The sequence below is a fragment of the Pipistrellus kuhlii genome, unplaced genomic scaffold, assembly GCF_014108245.1.
Source record: "Pipistrellus kuhlii isolate mPipKuh1 unplaced genomic scaffold, mPipKuh1.p scaffold_m20_p_6, whole genome shotgun sequence".
Classification (NCBI taxonomy): domain Eukaryota; kingdom Metazoa; phylum Chordata; class Mammalia; order Chiroptera; family Vespertilionidae; genus Pipistrellus; species Pipistrellus kuhlii.
In genome coordinates, this window is record NW_023425562.1 from 40,041,059 (window position 1) to 40,061,610 (window position 20,552).

Here is a 20,552-nt window from a genome sequence, read left to right on the forward strand (position 1 = left end):
GATGGTCAGTACACATCACAGTGACCAGTTGTTTGGTTGTCCAGTTGTTCCGTTATTTGGTCTATTTGCATATTAGGGATATATATATATATATATATATATATATATATATATATAATATTCTTATAATGATTCCATTTTATTATTTTGTTAATCTCTTATTGTGCCTAATTTATAAGTAAAACTTTATTATAAGTATGTATGTATAGGAAAAAAATTATATATATGTTTCCATACTATCTACAGTTCCAGGCATCCACTGAAGGTCTCAGACTATATCCCCCTCAGATAAGGGGAGAACTATACATTATTTTTCATCCGAGACAGCAGGGGATTCAATTATTGTCTCTGAGACATAACTCAGTAACAGTGCATGAGACAAATGAGACTTTCTTAGCTTGTCCTTGTAGCTTATGACATCATATTTCTCAAAATATATCTTGCTTATTTTTTAGGAAGCACAGTTGCTCATTGAATAAGTATAAAAAAGAACCTTTATTTAATGTAGTTAAATACTCTGTCATTTCTTCCTTCCATTTTTCTTCAATTCTAGAAATGGTTGCTAAAAGAATGGACATTCAATAAGTTAGAAACATTTCCAATTACTGGCTTCGTGTTTTGTTGAGCAGTTTTATACTTAACACACTCTGACTCATATGTTTTCAGTGAAAATAGCAGACTTGAACCAAAGAGCAAATTATTCAACATTGTTGCTCAAATGACACTTTTAAGGCATTAGAGTCTACTTTTGATGGGATTAATGTTGATAAATAATAGTGTACACCCTCTCTAAATCCACTGACTAGACATTTGCCTTTTGATGTGAAGAAAAAAAGGAAATGAGTGAGGTGTTTGTGTTTTAGAAGTTTCTGATTATGTAAACATGTGGACCAAGTACCCACAGTGCAGGGAAGAACTCGTTATGTAGCCTGGAAGAGCGTTTTGGGACTTGAGAGGTAAAGAGATTACTTCCAGTTTGAGGAAACCATGGGAGGTATCTGCCCAGCTTGGAAGTCTGAATTATGATTCTATAGAAGGAAGACACATCATGAAAAACATGATGTATAAGGGAAATGCTCTTTATATCTGGGTTATATGAAAAATACATTGGGTCACAGTTTGAGGGGAAGGGCAATGGGAGAGATCTGGATTCTGGACTTCATTAGGTGATTGGTCAATTCTCCAATAGTGGAAGCTACTTATTGGTCAGGATTGCAACCATTGTTTGGAGCCATTACTCCAATGTTTCTCATTTCAAGAAAGGGGCAAGGTTTCTTAGCTGCCTCTGCAGGGTGCATTGCATATGGAGTGAAAGAGAATTTAAGGGACAGAAAAGGCATGAGCAAAGACAGCATCACCCTTCCTGTGATTCCAACAGTGTTGGGCACAGTGCTTGCACTTGTGGGATGTCATTGAGAGTTTGCTCCTTAGGAGTTTGCTCAGTAAAATGGCAAAAGGATGGGGGTACAAGGTGGGAAGTGATGCTTCCATAGAAAACCTGTACACAGGAAAGATGTTAATTTCAAACATGTCTAAGGGGAACAGAACACCTCTGATGAGTGCCTTCCAGGCAGTATGAAGTATTTTCCCTCAAGGTAACATTTATAGTTCATAATATGTAAAACATAGTTTGAAGTTGTTGCTTTTTTTTGGTATATACTTATTTCCCTAAATAATTATTTATACCTAACTTCATTATTAAGAAGAAAAAAAAAAAGGAGAAGAGATCCCCCTCCTCCAAATATATTCTTTCCATGGGGAGTTCTTTCCATGGGGAGTTAATTTAAATCTATCTACCATTTTCTACAGATTTTGTAGTTTACTGAGATACCTGGGTCATTTATTCCACCAGTTTATTCCCGCCCCCCCAGAATAGTATATTGCCATTTGCAAATGATTTTTTTATAGGATGTACCTACAGTAATTAAATTCATAGAAACAGAAAGTAGAATGGTGCTTGTCAGGGAGTAGGGATGGATAGTGGGAAATTGTTTAATAGGTATAAAGTTTCAATTTTGCAAGATAAAAGGAGTTTTGAAGATTAATTGCAGATATGTGAATGTACATAACACTACTGAACTGGAGTTTTGAAGATTAATTGCAGATATGTGAATGTACATAACACTACTGAACTGGACACTTAAAACGGTTAAAATAGTAAATTTATGTTATGTATATTTTACCACAATTTAAAATATTTTACATATACATCTGATGTTGAGTTCAGTTATAGGACTAATTTATGGGAGATTTCACTATTAACAATGATCTATTAAGAGAAACTCCAGTTATTGTTTTGCTTTTTGTCTTCATGACAGTAAGAACAAAGATGGAATTCCTCTAACTAGTCCTGTGTCATTCGGAAAGTTCCCTCCTTTTTTTTGAGCTTTGGTTTATTAATCTATAGAATCCTATCTAATAAAGAGAGAATATGCTAATTGACCATCACACTCTCACAAAAGATGGCAGTGCCCATAGCCAATAAATAAGGAGGGAATATGCTTATCGACTGCTACACCTTCAAAGAAGGCAGTGCTCACAGCCCCACAGGGTGGTAGGCATGTGCTATGGCTGGGCCTGTCACCCCTGGTGAGGTCTGGACACTCCATGCATCTGCCTCTGGAGTCCCCCAGTTCCCTCAGTTCCCCAGCCATCCAGGGTCACCCAAAGCTCAGGTAACCAGGGCTGGCTGAGGCTTACATTGCCAGCAGTAGCAGCAGCAGATGTATGATGGGGGCATCACCTTTCCCTGATTGCTGGGTTGCCTCCTGCTCATGAGGGCTCCCAGACTGTGAGGGGTGCAGGCCAGGCTGAGGGACCCCCCTTCCCCTTCAGTGCATGAATTTTCATGCACCGGCCTCTAGTGGGAATAATAATATGCATCTTATGGGCAGGCTTGAGAATTAATGAGATGATGTGTGTGCCTAACACATAGCAGATGCTCAATGCATGGCCATTCCGTTGAGTTCCCTCTTCATGTTCCCTAAGGAATGAGACATTCTGTACCTAGTGAAAGTTCGAGAGTATTTCCACAAATACACACTACCACTTGCCAGGAGCTGGGGGGAGGTAGAGAGGATAAAGGGAAGATAAATGGTGATAGAAGGAGATTTAGCTTTGGGTGGTGGACCCACAGTGCAACATACAGGTGATGTATTGTAGAGTTGTGCGCCTTAAACCTATAAAATTTACTAACCAATGTCACCCCAATAAATTCAATAAAACTTACAAAAGACCCAGTACATATAAATTTAAGGAGTCTACCAGATTTTGATTAATATAATTTTTTTTTTAGTTTTATAGTATTGGCTTGGAGGTCTATAGAACAATCAAGTGTCAATCTTATAAAAATGTGCAGTTTCTGTAGCAGTTGTCAATTCAGATGATGTCTGTGCATGCCGTCCTTTATAAACATTGCTGTATCTCTCTTCTATAAACATTTTTTTCTGTGGCAGTCCGAGGGCACAATACTCCATTGATGTTTATTGACTGTCCTCTTTCCATCCTGAATCATATGTGTTGCTTCTATCAAGCTTGTCACTTTTTTGCAAGTTTCCCATTAATCTACTTAATTTTGTTTTAGGCCTCCAGGATTTGTGGAGATAAATTTATGGATTTTTATTGAGGGGGAACAGAGACCTCACTGGGGAACAGCAAATTTTTAAAAAGGCCAGAGCTGATGTGCAAGGAGATATAAAAGAGAACCTTTTAGCAGTTGCTGCTAAGAGACTTGAGAAATCTCAGTGGGCTTTTCATCAGTCACACTGTAGCCCTGGATCTGCCAGTCTCCATCCTCACTGTGTCTCCGTGACCCTCCCCTCACCCCCAGCACTCCCTGAGTTCTCCACACAGCACTGTGCTGTCTCTCTGAGCCCCACAACACTGTGCTGTCTCCCTGAGCATGCCCCCTGCCCCCCAGCACTGTGCTGACTTTGTTCCCAGCACTTCTAACTCCCACCCGTCCTCACACACTTCAAGTTGCTTTGGGGTAGAATTCCCAGGCACATGCTTTCAGCACTGTATGGTCTCAGTTCCCTGACTTCATGGAATTAGTGGAGACATGCATCTGAGATGCTATTGAAATGCAACATTTCTAAATGAGGCCATGGGACCTTCAATGTGAGTTGTTCCTTTTACCCAGGTCTGTGTCTATTGCAACATTTGTATAGTCTCAGCAAGGCTGTCCTCTTGACGATGAAATTATTTCTTATGCCTTATTAGGCCCATGTAAATATTTGAAAAATAATATTTATTCTCATTAGAATAAATGTAAAGTTTTGTAATATATTTGCCACACTTTCAGTGCTGTTATAAAAACCTTCTGAATGCTTATTTCTCCAGGTTTGTATCTATGTTAGTGCTCTGCTTAGTCATTGATGACTGGTCATTTATCATGGGGAATTTCTTATGTCAATGTCACTGATAATAAGGGCTAACAGAAAGAGTGAGAATTCTTGGTATTCCCTTAAGTGTAATTATCCCAAGGCAGAAATGAGATCTTCTTTTTTTATTTCTACAAACCACACACACACACACACACACACACACACACACACACACACACAACCAAACCATGATAATAAAAATAAAGAATATCATAAGGCAAATTATATCAAACAGCATTGGATAAAATTCGGAGTGTGTAGGCCACATAATGTTTGAGTCCTTAGCTTTTATTTGCAGTTACTTAGGCTGATTAATGAACAGAAAGGCCACGTCAGGTCACATTCCTGAAGGTGACTACCTGACTTTTTTTTTTTTTTTTTTTAAGAACTTAATTTTTTAAATCCTTGTGCAGCGTTGGTTCCTATTCAGCAAACTCCACATCTTGTTACTGGTACTAGGGCATCGGTCATGATAAATGATTCCATTGTTCGGCCTGACCCTGCATTGTTCCGCAAGAAAAGATGAAAATATACTTTGCCGAGTGTCATTTATTTCACACAGAGATAATGTGCTTTGTCTCTTTCAGTGTTTATTTATTCTTAAAATGTAGATAATCTTCTTGTCTTCAGTTCTTTTGAAAAGTGGAGTCATTAGCTTTCTTTTGCTGCCAGACGTTGTTTGAAAGGTTTTATCTGCCTCCCAGATGACCCTTTAAATATTTTGGTGAAAATGAAATCTTTCGTCTTATGTAATAACATTAAGTGGCTCGAGGCTTCATTGGCACAATTTTAGATATTCTTTTTAGCCGTATAAAAGGTTATCCCCCCCGCCTCTTATGTTTGAAAAATCTCCCTGACAGCTTTTCTTGTGTATTTGAATTGCTCAAGCTTCTCCAATATTCTTCCTCACCTTGAGCATAATGGAAACAGAGAGGCCGCAGCCAGGTTTTGGTTATCCTTGAGAGATGAAGCAGCAAATTAGCTGAGATAACATCCAATTCGCATTCGATGCAGCGGTTGAAGCCTCTACTGTCAAAACATTTACTGTTGGAAGTTTTAACCTTTTTCAATGTTTGACATTTCTCTTCCTTTTCCTCCTTTTCTCTTGTTCCGGTTGCGGAGCCTCCAGCAGTGACAGGAATTCTCAAATGCTTCTCATCATTCAGTGTCTGGGCCTCGGTTACTTCCTTCATCCACACCGAGTACAGCCACCTGCTCCGTCTCCCTGAAGTCTCACTGTCCAGCCCCAAACATTCAAGCCACAACACTAAGCATAAGCATATTGGCCAACGTCCCAAGCCTTTTCCTCTCCACCTGCATTTCCTATGATTTCCGACACACATTGGTGTGTCCTTGGCGGTTGCTTACCTCTGTGTCTTTGCTTTAAGTCCAGCCAAGACTTGCTTCTGTGCCCGGGCTGTATTTACCTCCTCTTCCACTGCTTCCCTGTCCTGGCTCCCACTGCGTGGACTCTGACGATCTGTTTAATCATAGTATGGCTTCCTTACTATATTGGTGCTGGGCAGACAGGGACCATGTCTGTCTTATTTTTCACTGCATCACTAATATATGCTCCAGTCCATACATATATTAGGCCCTTAGTAAAGATTTTTAAACTGAATTTATGATTAAAGCAAGTGACTCTTTTATAAGCTACCCATGTAAGGATAGGTCTTGCCCAAATATATAGCTCATAAATATGGCCTCATCAATCTTTTTACCATAGAATCCTAAGGGTTGGTTTGCTTGATTGGGGTTGGCTCCCTTCACTGCCGAAAGCTGTAAGAGCTGTGTGATGTGGGGCTGTGGTGAGTGCGCCCTGCTTGAGACTGAGCTGGGGTCTGCCATGCCTGGGACGTCAGGCTCAGAGAGGAGGCTCTGACTCATGTTCAAGGCTCGAATCCAGGGACTCTTGGCCATGATAAAGCTCTTTGCTTCTTTTGGAGAGGTTCCAAACTGATCCTTATTTCCTTCCCAAAACCTTCCCCTGATACTTCAAAGCTTAGTGACCAGCGGATTAATTGTTAGATGGGAGCCTTCATCTTTGACCCTTTTCAGTTGCCTTTTCTCCTAATACATTACCTGAGGAATTAAAAATATGCTTATCCACATACATCAGGACATACCTGACACTCTAGGCTGTACAGTCGCGACCCACAGGTTGAGAACTGCTAGTAGGGACATTTAAGACCATCGGAAAACACAGATATTTACATTACGATTCATAACAGTAGCAAAATTACAGTTATGAAGTAGCAATGAAAATAATTTTATGGTTGGGAGTCACCACAACATGAGGAACTGTATTGAAGGGTCGCGGCATTAGAAAGGTTGAGAACCACTGGTCTAGATGATGTAAGATGAAAGTAACAATTTTGGGGAATCTTTAGAGGTTTGGTGCAATGACCTACCTGGTTGTGTGTCTTCCCATCAGCTCACACTGTGCTTTACTTATCTTTGTGTCAACCCACAGCAATCTCTGTTGAAGGGAGGAAGGAAGTAAAGAAGGAAGGAAGGGAAAAAAGAAGGAAGAAAGGAAGGAAGGATAAAAGAGGCAATTTTGTTTGTAATCCGTCTTCTAGTCTAAATCCCCCACCCGGCAATTGCAGGCTCTCATTCTCCCCTAAATTTTGGGCCTAGGGAAGACAGTAGCATGTGACCTATAACCTGTGACCTGTGACCTGTGACCTGTGACAAGGCAGGCTCCTGACTCCTATCCTTTGCTTCAGCCAGTGTGTTCCGCGGCACTAGCCAGTGGGAATTGGCTTCCATTCCTTCTAACTGGAAAACAATCTATTGGGCAATTTTTCGTGGGTGTGTTTGTTGGTACAGCTGGGAGCTGAGGTCGTTATGTACATTTTAACAAGGACAAGCAAATAAATTGATTTCTGATATAGGATTTGAGGCATCATAAAATAAGATATTTAGGAACAGGGGCTTCCTTGGGAGCCTCCTTCCTCTGTGAAAGCAGCCCAGTTTCCACTCGGAGTGTCCTGTGTGTCCATTCACTGGGTAGGGATGGCAGCCCTGGCCCAGGGTCACTGCTCAAGCCTCCTGCCTCGTGGGACTCCCTTCTCTGCCACCCGCCAGCTGGGCCTGCCTCCAGCTGGGCCTGCCTCCGGGCTGTCGGGAGGACTCGGGGTGCTAGCACATGTAATGCATCTAATGTAAGGACAAATTCCATGGTAAGGGCAAATGCCAGGCCTGTTAGTTTGCTTTTGAAATATGTTGAAAATGTTAAATGCATATGAGACAAACTGCTTACCATCGTCTCCGATGATAGTCACCGACACAGTCTGTTTTCTAGTCGGGGAGGATTAGGGTCGGTGTTCATCTTTTGATTCTTTTTCTGTAAAACTCGGCCATGCAGAAAGTCTACCAGCAATTTCCAAGTCTGCGAGGCCAACTGCTGACAGTTTGGTGGAAAACAAGCCAGTCCCCTGGGCTGTTTGTCACCGTCCAGGTTTGCAAGCCCTCTGAGCTCTACTATTTAAAATTCTTACCTCCCAGGAGTCATTTACGTTTCTGGCTGGAGAAAGTGCAGTGTTGCTCTTGTGCTACAGCAAACCTCGTGGTGCTGACTTACAGAGAGCATTGTTCTCCCTCATTGTACTGGAACGGAGAGACGGGAGTTTGCTTTCTAACAATTAAAACCTGTGAGCTAAAGTTACAGCATGAGGATCCATGGCCCCTTCAGATGAACACCCTAAAGACCTGGGGGCTCCGTGAAGCAGCCAGGAGGCAGCCTGGACTCTGGGGGCCCACCTGTGGCCACAGCAGGTGAATCACAGGACGTTTGAATCACAAGTGGCCCCAGACCCGGGCCATAACCTCTGGCTCTTTGGTGTTCACAGGAGCCCTGCGTTCTGGACAAACTGCACACCTTCTCTTAGTGTGTGTTTTCTGAGCCGCGCCTCTGCCCTGCCAGCTAGGACATGCTTGCCTGATTCCAGCGACTTCTTCCATTGAAACAGATGGCCAAGCTCTCGGCCTCGGGATGCTTTGTCAGGTTGTGTTTTTATCTCTTCCAGCAGCTCTTGTTCTTCCCACTTATCTGTGCTGTTCAGTCAGGCAGTCCTTTAGCTTATTTTTATCTTGTTTAGCTCCTTCCCCTGTGTCTGCACTTTAAGTGAAAGACAGAGAATGGCCACGTGTGTGGAGGGGCGTGGAGAAGAAGGCTGATCCCCCAATGGGTGGCCTTGCTGCTTCTGATCGGTGCTGATGGGATCCAGAAAGAGCACATAGGATTTTTAGGGCAGTGAGAATACTCTTATACTATGATGATGAATACGTGTCATTATACATTTGTCCAGAACCACAGATGTACAAGATGAAGAGTGAATGCTAAGGTGAACTATGGACTTTGTGGGATTATTATGTGTCCATGTAGGTTCATTCTTGGTAAAAAAAAAAAAAAAAAAAAAAAAAAAGCATCAGCCTGGTGAGGGATGTAGGTAATGGGAGACTGTGTGTAGGTGATAGGAAATCTCTGTACCTCCCTCTCAATTTTATTGTAAACCCATAACTTCTCTAAAAATAAAGTTTTAAATTATTTTTAAAGTTCTTACCTGAGGGTGTTTTTATTGAGTTGAGAGAGAGAGAGAAGAAGGGAGAGAGAAAAAACACTGACATGAGAGAAAGATTGATCCATTGCCTCCTGCACATGACCAAACCCAGGATTGAACCCCAAACCTAGACTGTGTCCTGACCAGGAATTGAACTCAAAACTCTCTGTGTATAAGAAGATGCTCCCATCAAATGACCCACCCGGCCAGGGCTAAAAAGAAAATTTTTAAAAGCAAACAAACAAACAACCCCCCCTCCCCAATCTATTCTATGTTTATGCTAAGAATTAATACATAACTAGTTAGAAATGTAAAATTAACTGGATTTTATTATTTTTGTTTCTGTTTTTAGGATTCAATTATAATCAAACCTTTCTTTCCTATTAACAACGACAATTTGATCCCCATTTTAAGTAGATTTACTTTCCAAATCAGGGTGCCAGGGTCCTTGTGCACGTGGGGTCCTCCCGGTTTTCAGGTTGTTTTGGTCGCTCTCCATGTGCCGAGCAGGAGGATCTGGTGCTCCGGCAGCAGCAGGCCCCATGTGAGGGAGGCCAGTTGTGCTGGCTTCGCCTAGATTTCCACCTGACTCCAGCCAGCTCTTTGGTATATCGGGAGAGGTTAAGGGAATCCACTCTCTGCTTCCAAACCACCTGCCTCTGGGGCGGGCCTGCTTCTGTCAGTTCCGGCCTGTGTCTGTTGACAGATGGGCCTCGGTACTGATGTAGAGCCCTCCTTTCCCCGAGATCCCTAGGCCTGGCCTCCCTCCTGGGTCTGTCCTTCGTGCAAATACAGACACTTCACATCTAGTCGCAGCCCATGGTGTTGCTTTCTGGTAGAAGGGTGGGTTAGAGGGGCAGATAAAGCAGGTTTCTGAGATTGGAAGACAGCTGTCGTCATAGAGGAAAACAAACAGGTATGTGAGCACTGAAGAACAATATCAGCGCTGCCGCCAGGCCAGCCTGCGTCTCATTTCCGAGGCTTTGGCCCCGGGTAAAAATGAATTTCCCTTTCTTTTTGTCATTTCTTTTATGTTCTTTCATTTTCTCAACACAGTGTGCTGTGATCTGATTCAGCCTTTTACTGATACTGTCTCTGGCTTCTTGTTTTCTCATGACTTCTTTTTCCTGTCTTAGTTTTATTCTAATTGCTCATTTGTTTCCTTTAATATTCTTAGTTTTTTCATTTCTTGTGAATTTTCTCTCTTTCCTTCTATTTCCCCCTCCCTTCTTGTGCTGGCTGATAACCGACAGATGAAATGTTTCCTGTGTGCTTGTCATGTGGGTAGAGTGTTAGTTTTGGTAAATGGTTGCCCAGTTATGGGGTGAGAAGCGGGAGTGCTGTGGTTTTCTCTTTCCAAAAACTTTCTGACACATGGAACCACTTGCTGAAGAAAAGAAAGTGGTTTGGTGGGGACGAAACTCTCACAGACAGTCTTCTAGTTGAACACAGACAGCGAACCTTCTTGTATTTTGGACTTCATTTGGGGATCTTCTTCTCTCCTCTCTTCTTTTTCATTGGAAGTCAAGAAAGTGGCTCCCAGCCCAACCTGAGCAAGTTAGTGACACAGTGAGGCTGGGATTGGTCTCTCCCAGTTCCTCATTATTTTCCAGGGTCCATGTGCCCTGTGATACCATGACTGCCCTTTCTATTTGAACAGTCGGTTGAAATTCCTCGTCAGCCATAGCAGAACTATTGGATTAAATAGACTGACATAACCTACCCCCGCCCCCAATAAACTAATTCTTCAAGGTTATTCTCTAGATCAGATTCTTCAATTGTTTGGTCTCAGGATCCCTTTATACTCTTTTTGAGAAAATATTTTATTATGCTAAAAACATATAACATGAGGTCTAAAGTCTTAACCGATTTTTAAGTATACAAATAATGTTGCTAACTACAGGCACTATGGTGTCCAACAACCATATCTCTAGATTGTATTTATCTAGTAGAAGTGAAACTCTACACCCACTGAGACGCAACTCCCCACATCTCCCCTGCCCAGCCCCTGGCAGCCACCATTCTATTCTTCGAGTCTATGAGTCTGACCATTTGAGATTCCTTACAGAAGTGGAATCATGCAGCATTCTCCATTGTGCATTCTTGACACTCTTGTTAAAAACCAACTGACCATATAAATGGTCTGACTTATTTCACTTGGCATATTGTCTTTCAGGTTTATCTGTGTTGTCTCAGAATGCAGGATTTCCTTCTTTTTGCAGGCTGAATAGCATCCCATTGTAATATATACTACACTTTAAAAATTTATTTATCCATCAGTGGACATGTTTTTACTTGTGAATAGTGCTGCAATAGAGGCTGTGCCATTTTATATTCCTACCTACCATGTAAAAGGGTTTCAATTTCTTTATATTCTCACCAACAATTGTTTTTCTCTTCTTCTTTTATTTTATTTTGTAATAGTCATCCTACCAGATGTGAGGTAATATCTCATTGTGATTTTGATTTGCGTTTCCCTAATGATTAGTGGCATTGAACGTCTTTTCATGTATCAGTTGGCCATTTGTACATCTTCTTTAGAGAAATGTCTATTCAACTCTTTATCCCATTTTTTCAAATTAAATAATTAGTTATTTTTTATTTTGCTATTGAGTTGCAGGAATGCCTTACATATTTTGGAAATTAATCCTTCCAAATGTTTCAAATGTTTTCTCCCATTGTATAGGTTGCCTTTTCACTATGTTCACTGTTTTCTTTGCTGTGAGGAAATACTTTAGTTTGGTGTAGCAGGCGTCCTCAAACTTTTTAAAGTGGGGGCCAGATCACGGTCCCTCAGAGAGCTGGAGGGCCGGACTATATGAACTACTAATTCCTACTGTAACACCTCGGCTGCGCTCACTGCCCAAAAAACCTGGAGGGCCGGATCAGACTCCTCTGCGGGCCGCATGTGGCCCGCGGGCCGTAATTTGAAGACCCCTGGTAGTCTCACTTGTCTATTTTTCCATTTGTTGCCTATGCTTTTCGTGTCATATTCAAGAATCATTGCCAAGGTTAGTATCATGAAACTTTCTCCTATGTTTTCTTCTGGAAGTGTTAAATAGTTTCAAGACTTACATTTAAGTCTTTATTATTTTGAGTTGATTTTTATACATGGTATAAGAGAAAGGTCCAATTTTATCCTCTTCTATTGTGTTTTTCCAAGGACATATGTTGAAGAGACTATCCTTTCTCCATTGTGCATTCCTGGCACTCTGGTTGTAGATCAGCTGACCATGTATATATGGATTTAATTCTGGGCTTTCCATTCTCTTCCATTGGTCTGTATTTTTGTCTTTTGCCAGAAACAGGTTGTTTTAATTATTGTTGCTTTGTAGTTTAGTTTGAAATCAGGAAGTGTGGCACCTCCATCTTTGTTCTTTTTCAAGCTTGTTTTGCCTATTGTAGCCTTTTGTGGTTCCATAAGAATTTTAGAATTGTTTTTCCCCATTTATTCTTTTAAAAATGATTGAAGACCCCAAAGAATTTTGTTCTATAAATATTTATTGTAATAGAAATGAAAACCAAACAAAATTTAAAAGACCAGAATTTATAAGCACATAACATACATCCCAGTGACTATCAGAGACTCTGAAAAATCTCTACCAAATATTCTTATAAGAATGAATTTATAATATACATATTCTTATATAATAAGAGTTAAAAAAGTAAATTACATTTTAATATGACTATTAAAATTGGTGTGATATTTTAGGTCTCAGAGAGGGATAAAGGAACTCTTTGGGATCTCAAGTCACACTATAAAAACTGCTGTTTGAGGCACCTAATGATTATGTACTAAGTGCTGTGTGCTGGGTATTCCAGCTATGGTGGTAGGAAGGTGGGGGAATATTGGAGGACTCTGTAGTTACCCAGGAAGTTGTAAAACACAGAGTTTTTACTTTATGCATAAGACAATCCATATGTCTGAAAAATGAATTTATGTATATATTCAATGAAGATGATTTGGTATTTCTTTTATGAATAATAAAATCTTAGTTGGCATTATTATAATCTAGACTAGAGGCCCAGTATATGAAATTTGTGCACTTGCGGGAAGGGGTGGCAGGATCCCTCAGCCTGGCCTGTGTCCTCTTACAGCCTGGCTTCTTTTTTAAAAAATATATATATATTTTATTGATTTTTTTACAGAGAGGAAGAGAGAGGGATAGAGTGTTAGAAACATCAATGAGAGAGAATCATCGATCAGCTGCCTCTTGCAAACCCCCTACTGGGGATGTGCCTGCTACCAATGTACATGCCCTTGACTGAAATTGAACCCGGGACCTTTCAGTCCTAAGGCCAATGCTCTATCCACTGAGCCAAACCGGTTTTGGCCAGCCTGGCTTCTTGGCTAAGTGGTGCTCCCAGTAGGAATGCACTGACCATGAGGGAGCAGTTCCTGCATGGAGCATCTACCCCCTGGTGGTCAGTGTGCATCATAACTACTGGTCCTTATGCCATTCGATTTCTTTGCATATTAGCCTTTTATTATATAGGATATTTGATACGCAGAGTCAGTGTGTGAAACAGCAGCCAATTCAACCTCTTGATATGATCAGTTGTGACATTCAACCTCTTGATACAAGCACCAGAGCTTTTGATGATGTTTCTTGCTATATGGTTAACCAAGTAAAAGTTAAGAGATATGTGTGAGCACATCCTTTCAAAAACCTTCTTCTTAGAAAAATGTGGTATAAAGCTGTCTGTAATTTCTAAAACTATGTTAAATGACATCACCAATCTTTTTGATGGCATTTTCTGAGCAGCTTCTAGACCCTTCCATTTAAAAAATTGAGGACCTAAGTATAATTAATGTCTTCTTCTTTTCAGATAGTTTTGAGATAGCTGTGCCGTCGGATAGCCATGTGATCTCAAAACCTGGAGAAAACATCACATTCATGTACGAACTTCAAACGAAGGATCCCATGCAACAAGTCACATGGGAAAAGATCCAGTCCCATCAGATTGACCTCCTAACCAGATGCAACTTGTCCCAAGGGAAAATCTCCCCCTCAAGGTTTAGGAGACAAATACTGACCAACTGCAGCCAGGGGATGAGAAGGAGCTTTATCCTCTTGCCCCACGTTGAGGCCTCTGACTCCGGACTTTACCGCTGTTGCTTCAAGGCCAGCACAGGAGAAAATGAAACCTTTGTCGTAAGGTTGACTGTAACTGATGGTGAGTATATGACAGAGGCCTTCTCGTGTCAAAAATGAAAAAAACCAAACCACTGTCGGTTGTTTTCTGTTGTCTTTTCTATAACTCTATTGTTCAAAATGTTTTTTAAAAAGTAATTGATTTGAGAGAGAGAGAGAGAGAGAGAGGGAGAGAAATATGAATTTGTTGTTCCACTTATTTATATTGATATATTCATTGGTTGATTCTTGTATGTGCCCTGACCGGGGATTGAACCCTCAACCTTGGTATATTGGGATGATGCTCTAACCAACGGTGCTACCCGGCTAAGGTCAAAATATTTTTTAATGAATGGGTTTAGGTAAGTTGTCAGTTATTGAATGGTAGTCTTTATCTTACTAATCCATCAATCACAGATTTAAAAATACAAAATCTTTCTCTTTTTCTTGATTTGTCCCATATTCCTGAAATTAAACAAAAAATTCAGGGAGTCTGAAAAAATACATAGTCTCACCAGCTTGTGATTTCCAGCTGTATACCTTCCTATTTTTCAGTTGCATTAAAACTTTTGAGGGTGGTGACTAGGTTTCATAATCCTCATATAACCTCGGCAATAACAAGAAGCTGCTGGATTAGTGTTTGCTGAGTCAGTGTTGTGTTGAGTGGGAATTTAATAAATGTTTGATAATAGAGTTGCTTCTTTGACACATTGGAGCTTTGAATCCCTCAGCTCTTTCAGATCTGTGAGCAGAAGCAAGCTGGCCCTGACAAGGTTGAAGCTGAACTCCAGGGCCTCTTAGCTGAGCGAGTTCCTTCCAGGGCCTGGTACTCACATTGCATTAGTAATCTGTCTCCCGGGTCCTAAGGAAGCCCTTACCTATGTGAGCTTTAGGCCTCACAAAAGCCATGGAACAGTAAGAAAAAATGATTTTTTGCTTGCTGAAGTGCAAACACAGAGAGACCAGCCACTCTAGAAGTCTGTGTAGAGGCCTGAGTTACACCTGAGTGTGAGAAAGGCCATCCCAGGTTTCCCTGGTTTGTCCTCTGGGCACATTTTCTCATTGCAGAGGGACATGTTTAGAGAAAATAATTTATTTTTATTGGTGACAGAAATTCTTCTTCCCTCCCTCCTTTCTTTCCTTTCTTCCTTCCAGCCAGCCATCTTTCTTTCTTCTTTGCTGTCATCTGCTTCCAGGAAGCCCATGTGCCTTGCTTGTGTATAGACTTTTAAAGCTATGGCTTCTTAGGATTTGGCTGTCTCTTTATGGATAGTTTACGCTGCAACCCGCTGTTTCTTCCTGCCCTGGGAAGGAAGATAAAAAGATTTTGTATACACAATGGCCTGTTTGTGCTAAACAGGACATTTGTCAGAGAACAGCCCTCTGTCTACAGCAGGAGTAGGGCATGTCTGGCCTGTGGGCCATGTATAAGGCCGGCGAAATCATTTGGTTTAATTAAATGTTTGACCAAATATAGCAGGCTAATTTTTAAGTTGATGATTTTGTATGGTCTGTGAGTGATATTATAAATATTCAAATGTCCCTTGGCAGAAAAAAGGTTCCCCACCCCTGGTCTACAGTCACCTTGGATCACATCAAGCCGCCTTTGCTCCTCTTAATGACAGGGGTGGGGGTGGGTTGGGGAGTTGTGGGATGCACATTCTTTTCAGAACTTGATGCAAAACAAGTTTGATGAGCCATTTGGAAGAGAAAATTAACTGAGATTCTTCACTTTAAATGTTGACTCCATTCCTTTAGACACATATTGACACTATTTCTCACCTAAACATAACCTTGCACTACAGAAGTATTTTTTAAACCTGGCCACTTAAAAGAAAGACTGAGCATAGTCACTAATCTCCTTTTGGAACCAAGGCAAGAAAATGGTCTATTCAGAAAAATGTCATAAAGAACCATTTTCAAATACCAATGAAATAAGACCTTGTCCATTATATGTTGAAAAAGTGATTATAAACATCTTAAATCATGGAGGAAACGAGGTAATAGATATTTAGGAGGTATAGTTATTTAACTCTTACTAATTAAAAAAAAATCTTTCTTTTGTCAAAACAAGATTAAGTTTCTTGCACAAGATGATTTATTTTCTTTGTACAGAAGCTGGTAACACTGTTGAATATGAAAGCAACTGAACATAATGGGCAGCATTGTTAGTGTCCATTTGTTTTGAAAACCCACAGAATGGTTTTCTGAGATTCAGAGGCAGGTTGAAAGAATGTCAATAGGGCCTATTAGTTAGCAGTAATCATTGACAGAAGATGACAGCTGTTGACTGTATGCTTTGGTCTCATTCTCTTTTAAAATAATCACAAGTATGTATTGAATATTAAAAATCAGATGGAAAGCAAAACTAGAGCGCATGTATTTTCTCTGGTGTGATTTGATTGTTTCAAAGCTTGAGGCTGTTTAGTAAAAAAAAAATCAATGTAGAGCTAAAAGCAGAGAGACAGGTGTAAGATGTAGAGCAGATTTAATTTATCTCAACTGTCAAGGGAAAGGTGATTGTGACACAATTTTTAATAAACTGCTCTGCATCCTTTGTTACCTCCATCTTTATAGCAGGACTCATATTCCACACACACACAGAGCTCTTCCCTGACATCTGTCTGCCTTTGTTCATATTCCGACAAGTACTGTGTACTCATAGGTCACCCAAGAGATGACACAATGTCAACCTATATGTTATATAGCCAGGCCTTGATTTATTTTGAAGAGAAAGTGGCAGAAGCATGAGTTAAACCAGAATTTACTATGGATTTTCTTTGTTAAATTAAAAGAAATACGTGTCTCCTGTTCTTGGATCCCAGGCTCTGAGAAGTAGGAAATAGTTCCAGACTGACTCTTCTGCATTTGAAATTTGTCTAGACCACAGGGGCAAGGATCAGGGAAAATGTGTGCATACAACAGTGACCAAAATTATTCTCCGCTCTTAATATTCTTTGGAATTTTATTAGTCATAAGAAAAGTATTTTAGTTTCCACCGAAAGAATTTTTAATGTCTTTTAATATTAGCTAAATGATGTTCAAACTACTATTGTTTTAACTGAGCTTGTTGATTATGAAAAGAGGAGAATCAAAGAAATGAAATCAGCTCTTTCAGGAAGTTTCTGGAGGAGATATTTTAAACAAACTTCCATTGGCCACTGCTGAGCAGTAGTATAGTTTACTCAGGTCCTTCTCCAATATTCTACCAATGAGCCCACTCAACTGAACCATCGAATTTCAAATGAGACATTGATGATCAGAGTAGAGAAAAGATACAAAACAGGGGACAGGCAGTAACAGGAAGTAAGGATGAGAGGACGAGGAAGTTGTGTGTGGGTGACTGGCTAGGTGGGTACAAAGATTCTGAGTTACGGGTTAACATAGAAGGTGACAGGCACAATTAAGTGATACCTTGTTGAAATTCTAGATCTCATTACGAGCAATGAAAACCACTGTCAATTCTTTTTTGTTTGTTTTTGGCCATTATCAATTCTTGACCAAAGATGGCAAAATAATATTCAAGGAAGTGTAAGTCAAATAGTTACTGTGTATAGAATTAAGAAGTGAAATTCAAGGCAGAGGAAATGAGCTAAGAGTTCAATAGCACATGAATGATGGTGCTCTCAAACTAGGCTTCAAGGGAGCCCACTCAGGTAGACAAATTTCAAATGACACCTCCTCCAGGCAGATAAGTTAAGAACAGGTGCCCCTTTCTGGGCTGATGCAGACTCAAGTTTTAACAGGTTTGAACAGGTTTGCTGGTGACCCACGGGCCTTTTACCCACCTGGCACATGTTCTATGTATGTGAAGATAATGGGCACAGAGGGGAGAGAGAAGTTGGTCTGATAGAAATGTCAGCTGTGCTTGCCACCACCTGGAAAGTCACTCACTCTCTACTATTTTCTCCTTTTCTTAACCAACCTATCAACTTTTGACACATTTACCTTCTTTCCTTTAGCATTTCCATCAGATCTCACCACCTTCAAGATTTTCCACACTGGTCCACAATGCTCCCCACTCATTGCACCATTATGCATCTTGAATTTCTCACTTATAACTTGGAAATTTATATGCTTGAGTCACTGCATCTATTTGCAGCAGTCCAGATTCTTATATTAGAAATTATTTGAGGTATCAAATTTTGACATCTCTGCTTAAAGTTGTCAGATCTTTCCAGAATTTGTATTAATGCATGCTCTTAGCTGATTCCTTCTATGGTAATATTTGTATGTATTCTAGTAGAGACTGTGTCCATTTTGTGTTTCAGTTTTCTAGCTAAATTAGGTCTATATTTTTTTTCATCAATACTGGAAATTTTCTGTTTAGTGATTTCTGATCAAAGATACCTGAACACTTAGGTTAATTGCATTGTTTGAGAAGAAATTTTCATGAACTTTGTTTGCATTTATATCTTTCAAAAAAAGTCTATTTTCTTTTTTAATTTTATTTTTCTTCTTTACCATATTTTCTGTAAATGGTACATATTTGTTGGTCTCCCTGGTCTAGGGAATGAGGTTTAAAAGGAAGGTGGCAAAAGTATTCAGTAGGAGAACATGGGGCCAGAGTCAAGAGAGCCTTCCCATAGATTGCTTCCATGAGGTCTAGAGTTCATTAACCCAGAATGTTCTGTTCTACTCCTGGGACTTTATAATAGATGTGAACATTGTAGGCATGGGAGTTGTCTGAGCTGGTGTGCATGGGGCTGCCAGATGTGCCCATTTCCCTGGCACAGTGTGATGGACCTTGGCCTCTCATTATCTTCACATACATAGAACATAATGTGCATGATGGTTAGTTCATATGACGGAACCATAGACCAGAGTTCCAGAGCACGGCCTGCACCTCCCACCAGTTCACACAGCCTCAGACGAAACAGATCAACCACAATGGTCCAGCCAATGTAGTGATGTTTTTAAGATTCCAGGCAATAACTGGGTATCAAGATGAAACAGTTTCCATCATCACAAGCGAGCTGATTACTCAATCATGGCCTATTATGTCGTTGGCTCTGCTCAAATCTGTTCTTTCAGGAGACACTGCCCTGAATATTAATATTCTCATCTCTCCTGATCTCACAGTCATTTCTTTATGCATACTGTGTTTGTATAGATAAAGAAGATTTTGAATTGAGTAATAGAAAGTTAATGTCACAGAGAAAGAAACATTGAAAGAGGTCATGCTGAGTGGGCGATGCTATTGCAGAAGGAACGTTGCTGAGTGTGTTGGTGTGTCAGGTGCCTAGAGCAGATAGGGAACATCACAATAGAGTGTAAGTGGGTGATATTTGAAAGAGCTAATCCTGGGAAAGGATTTTCTTTAAGTGGGTCTTTATCCACAGCGTCAATTTCCAACAATTTTCATGAAGTTTTCTTCTCTCCAGGAGCTTAGAACACAGGTAGACATTCAAATTCAGATCCATGCACTGACTTTCTGGCCAATGAAAATCCATGGCCATACTTATTCCAGAGACTTGCCTAATGATTCCAGCCACAAATCAGCCATTTAAACTCTGTCGTGGGTGGATTTCTCATTTTAAAGCATCTGGAAACTGTTAACAGCTTGTGGTTGTCTCTCAGAGCCTTATTAAGAACTGAGCATAGAGGATGGTGTGAAATTTTCCCCAAGGCAAATAGGAAACAACTTACAATTTTAAAAACTTAGCTCTTCATATAAGATTAATGGTGTTCCATTCTCCATGGCAATTCTAATTTTCAGTATCACAGTTCAATTAGTCAACGACTTCCAACTTCAGCTGAAGTATTTCTATCATGTACTGACCTGACTCCTGCAGAATATTCAAGGGTGACTCAGTAGATTTGCAGAGGGCTGTTTTGAAAAGAACAGGAAATGAATAGTGAATATTTATCATTTGTAGAGATATATTTTTGGACCCTAAATTGTATCATCAAGTAATTTACACTGAAATGATTCAGTGATTCTTAAAGGGCATTTATTAATCTGAGAAATATTTTTGGGTAGCTTTTATAAAAAATTTTTTTGCAACCTCTTTGGCCACAATAAAGTTCATTTCTAGAATTAACTCAATATATTTTACTTTTGCTGGAACTCAATGTCACTGTGATGTTTATAGTTATTTGACTAGAAGAGTGGCATTTTATTGGATGAGCCTACAGGAAGAGATTCTTCCTTTCACAGATACAGGTTGACATGGTGATGGCTCTTGATCCGATTATTAGGGTGGGAGGAACAACTTTAGTTAGGGTGAGTAGTGAGTGAAATGAGAATCCTTATCATCACAGTGATGGACATGGGCAAATGAAGAATGTATACGGCAATGAGAAGATTGCACTAACAAAGGCTGAGATATTGTCTGTCTTCAAAGAAGCTCAAGGACACAATGGTTGTGCAAATGACCCCCAAATCAAGGCCACTCGGAGACACATTTGCAAATATAGAAAGATAGGTTTGCAGGGTATGATTATTGTCCTGATGTTAACATGTT

At 40.2% G+C, this 20,552-nt stretch overlaps 1 protein-coding gene across 1 annotated transcript in view; it reads left to right on the forward strand.

The window, feature by feature from the left end:
* The window catches only part of CD226 (CD226 molecule), a 47,194-nt gene that overhangs the window by 11,911 nt on the left and 14,731 nt on the right, over window positions 1-20,552 (forward strand). The window contains exon 4 of the mRNA XM_036418683.2: window positions 13,781-14,128. Coding sequence (XP_036274576.1) covers window positions 13,781-14,128 — 348 coding nt within the window. The remainder of the gene's footprint in view (window positions 1-13,780; window positions 14,129-20,552) is intronic.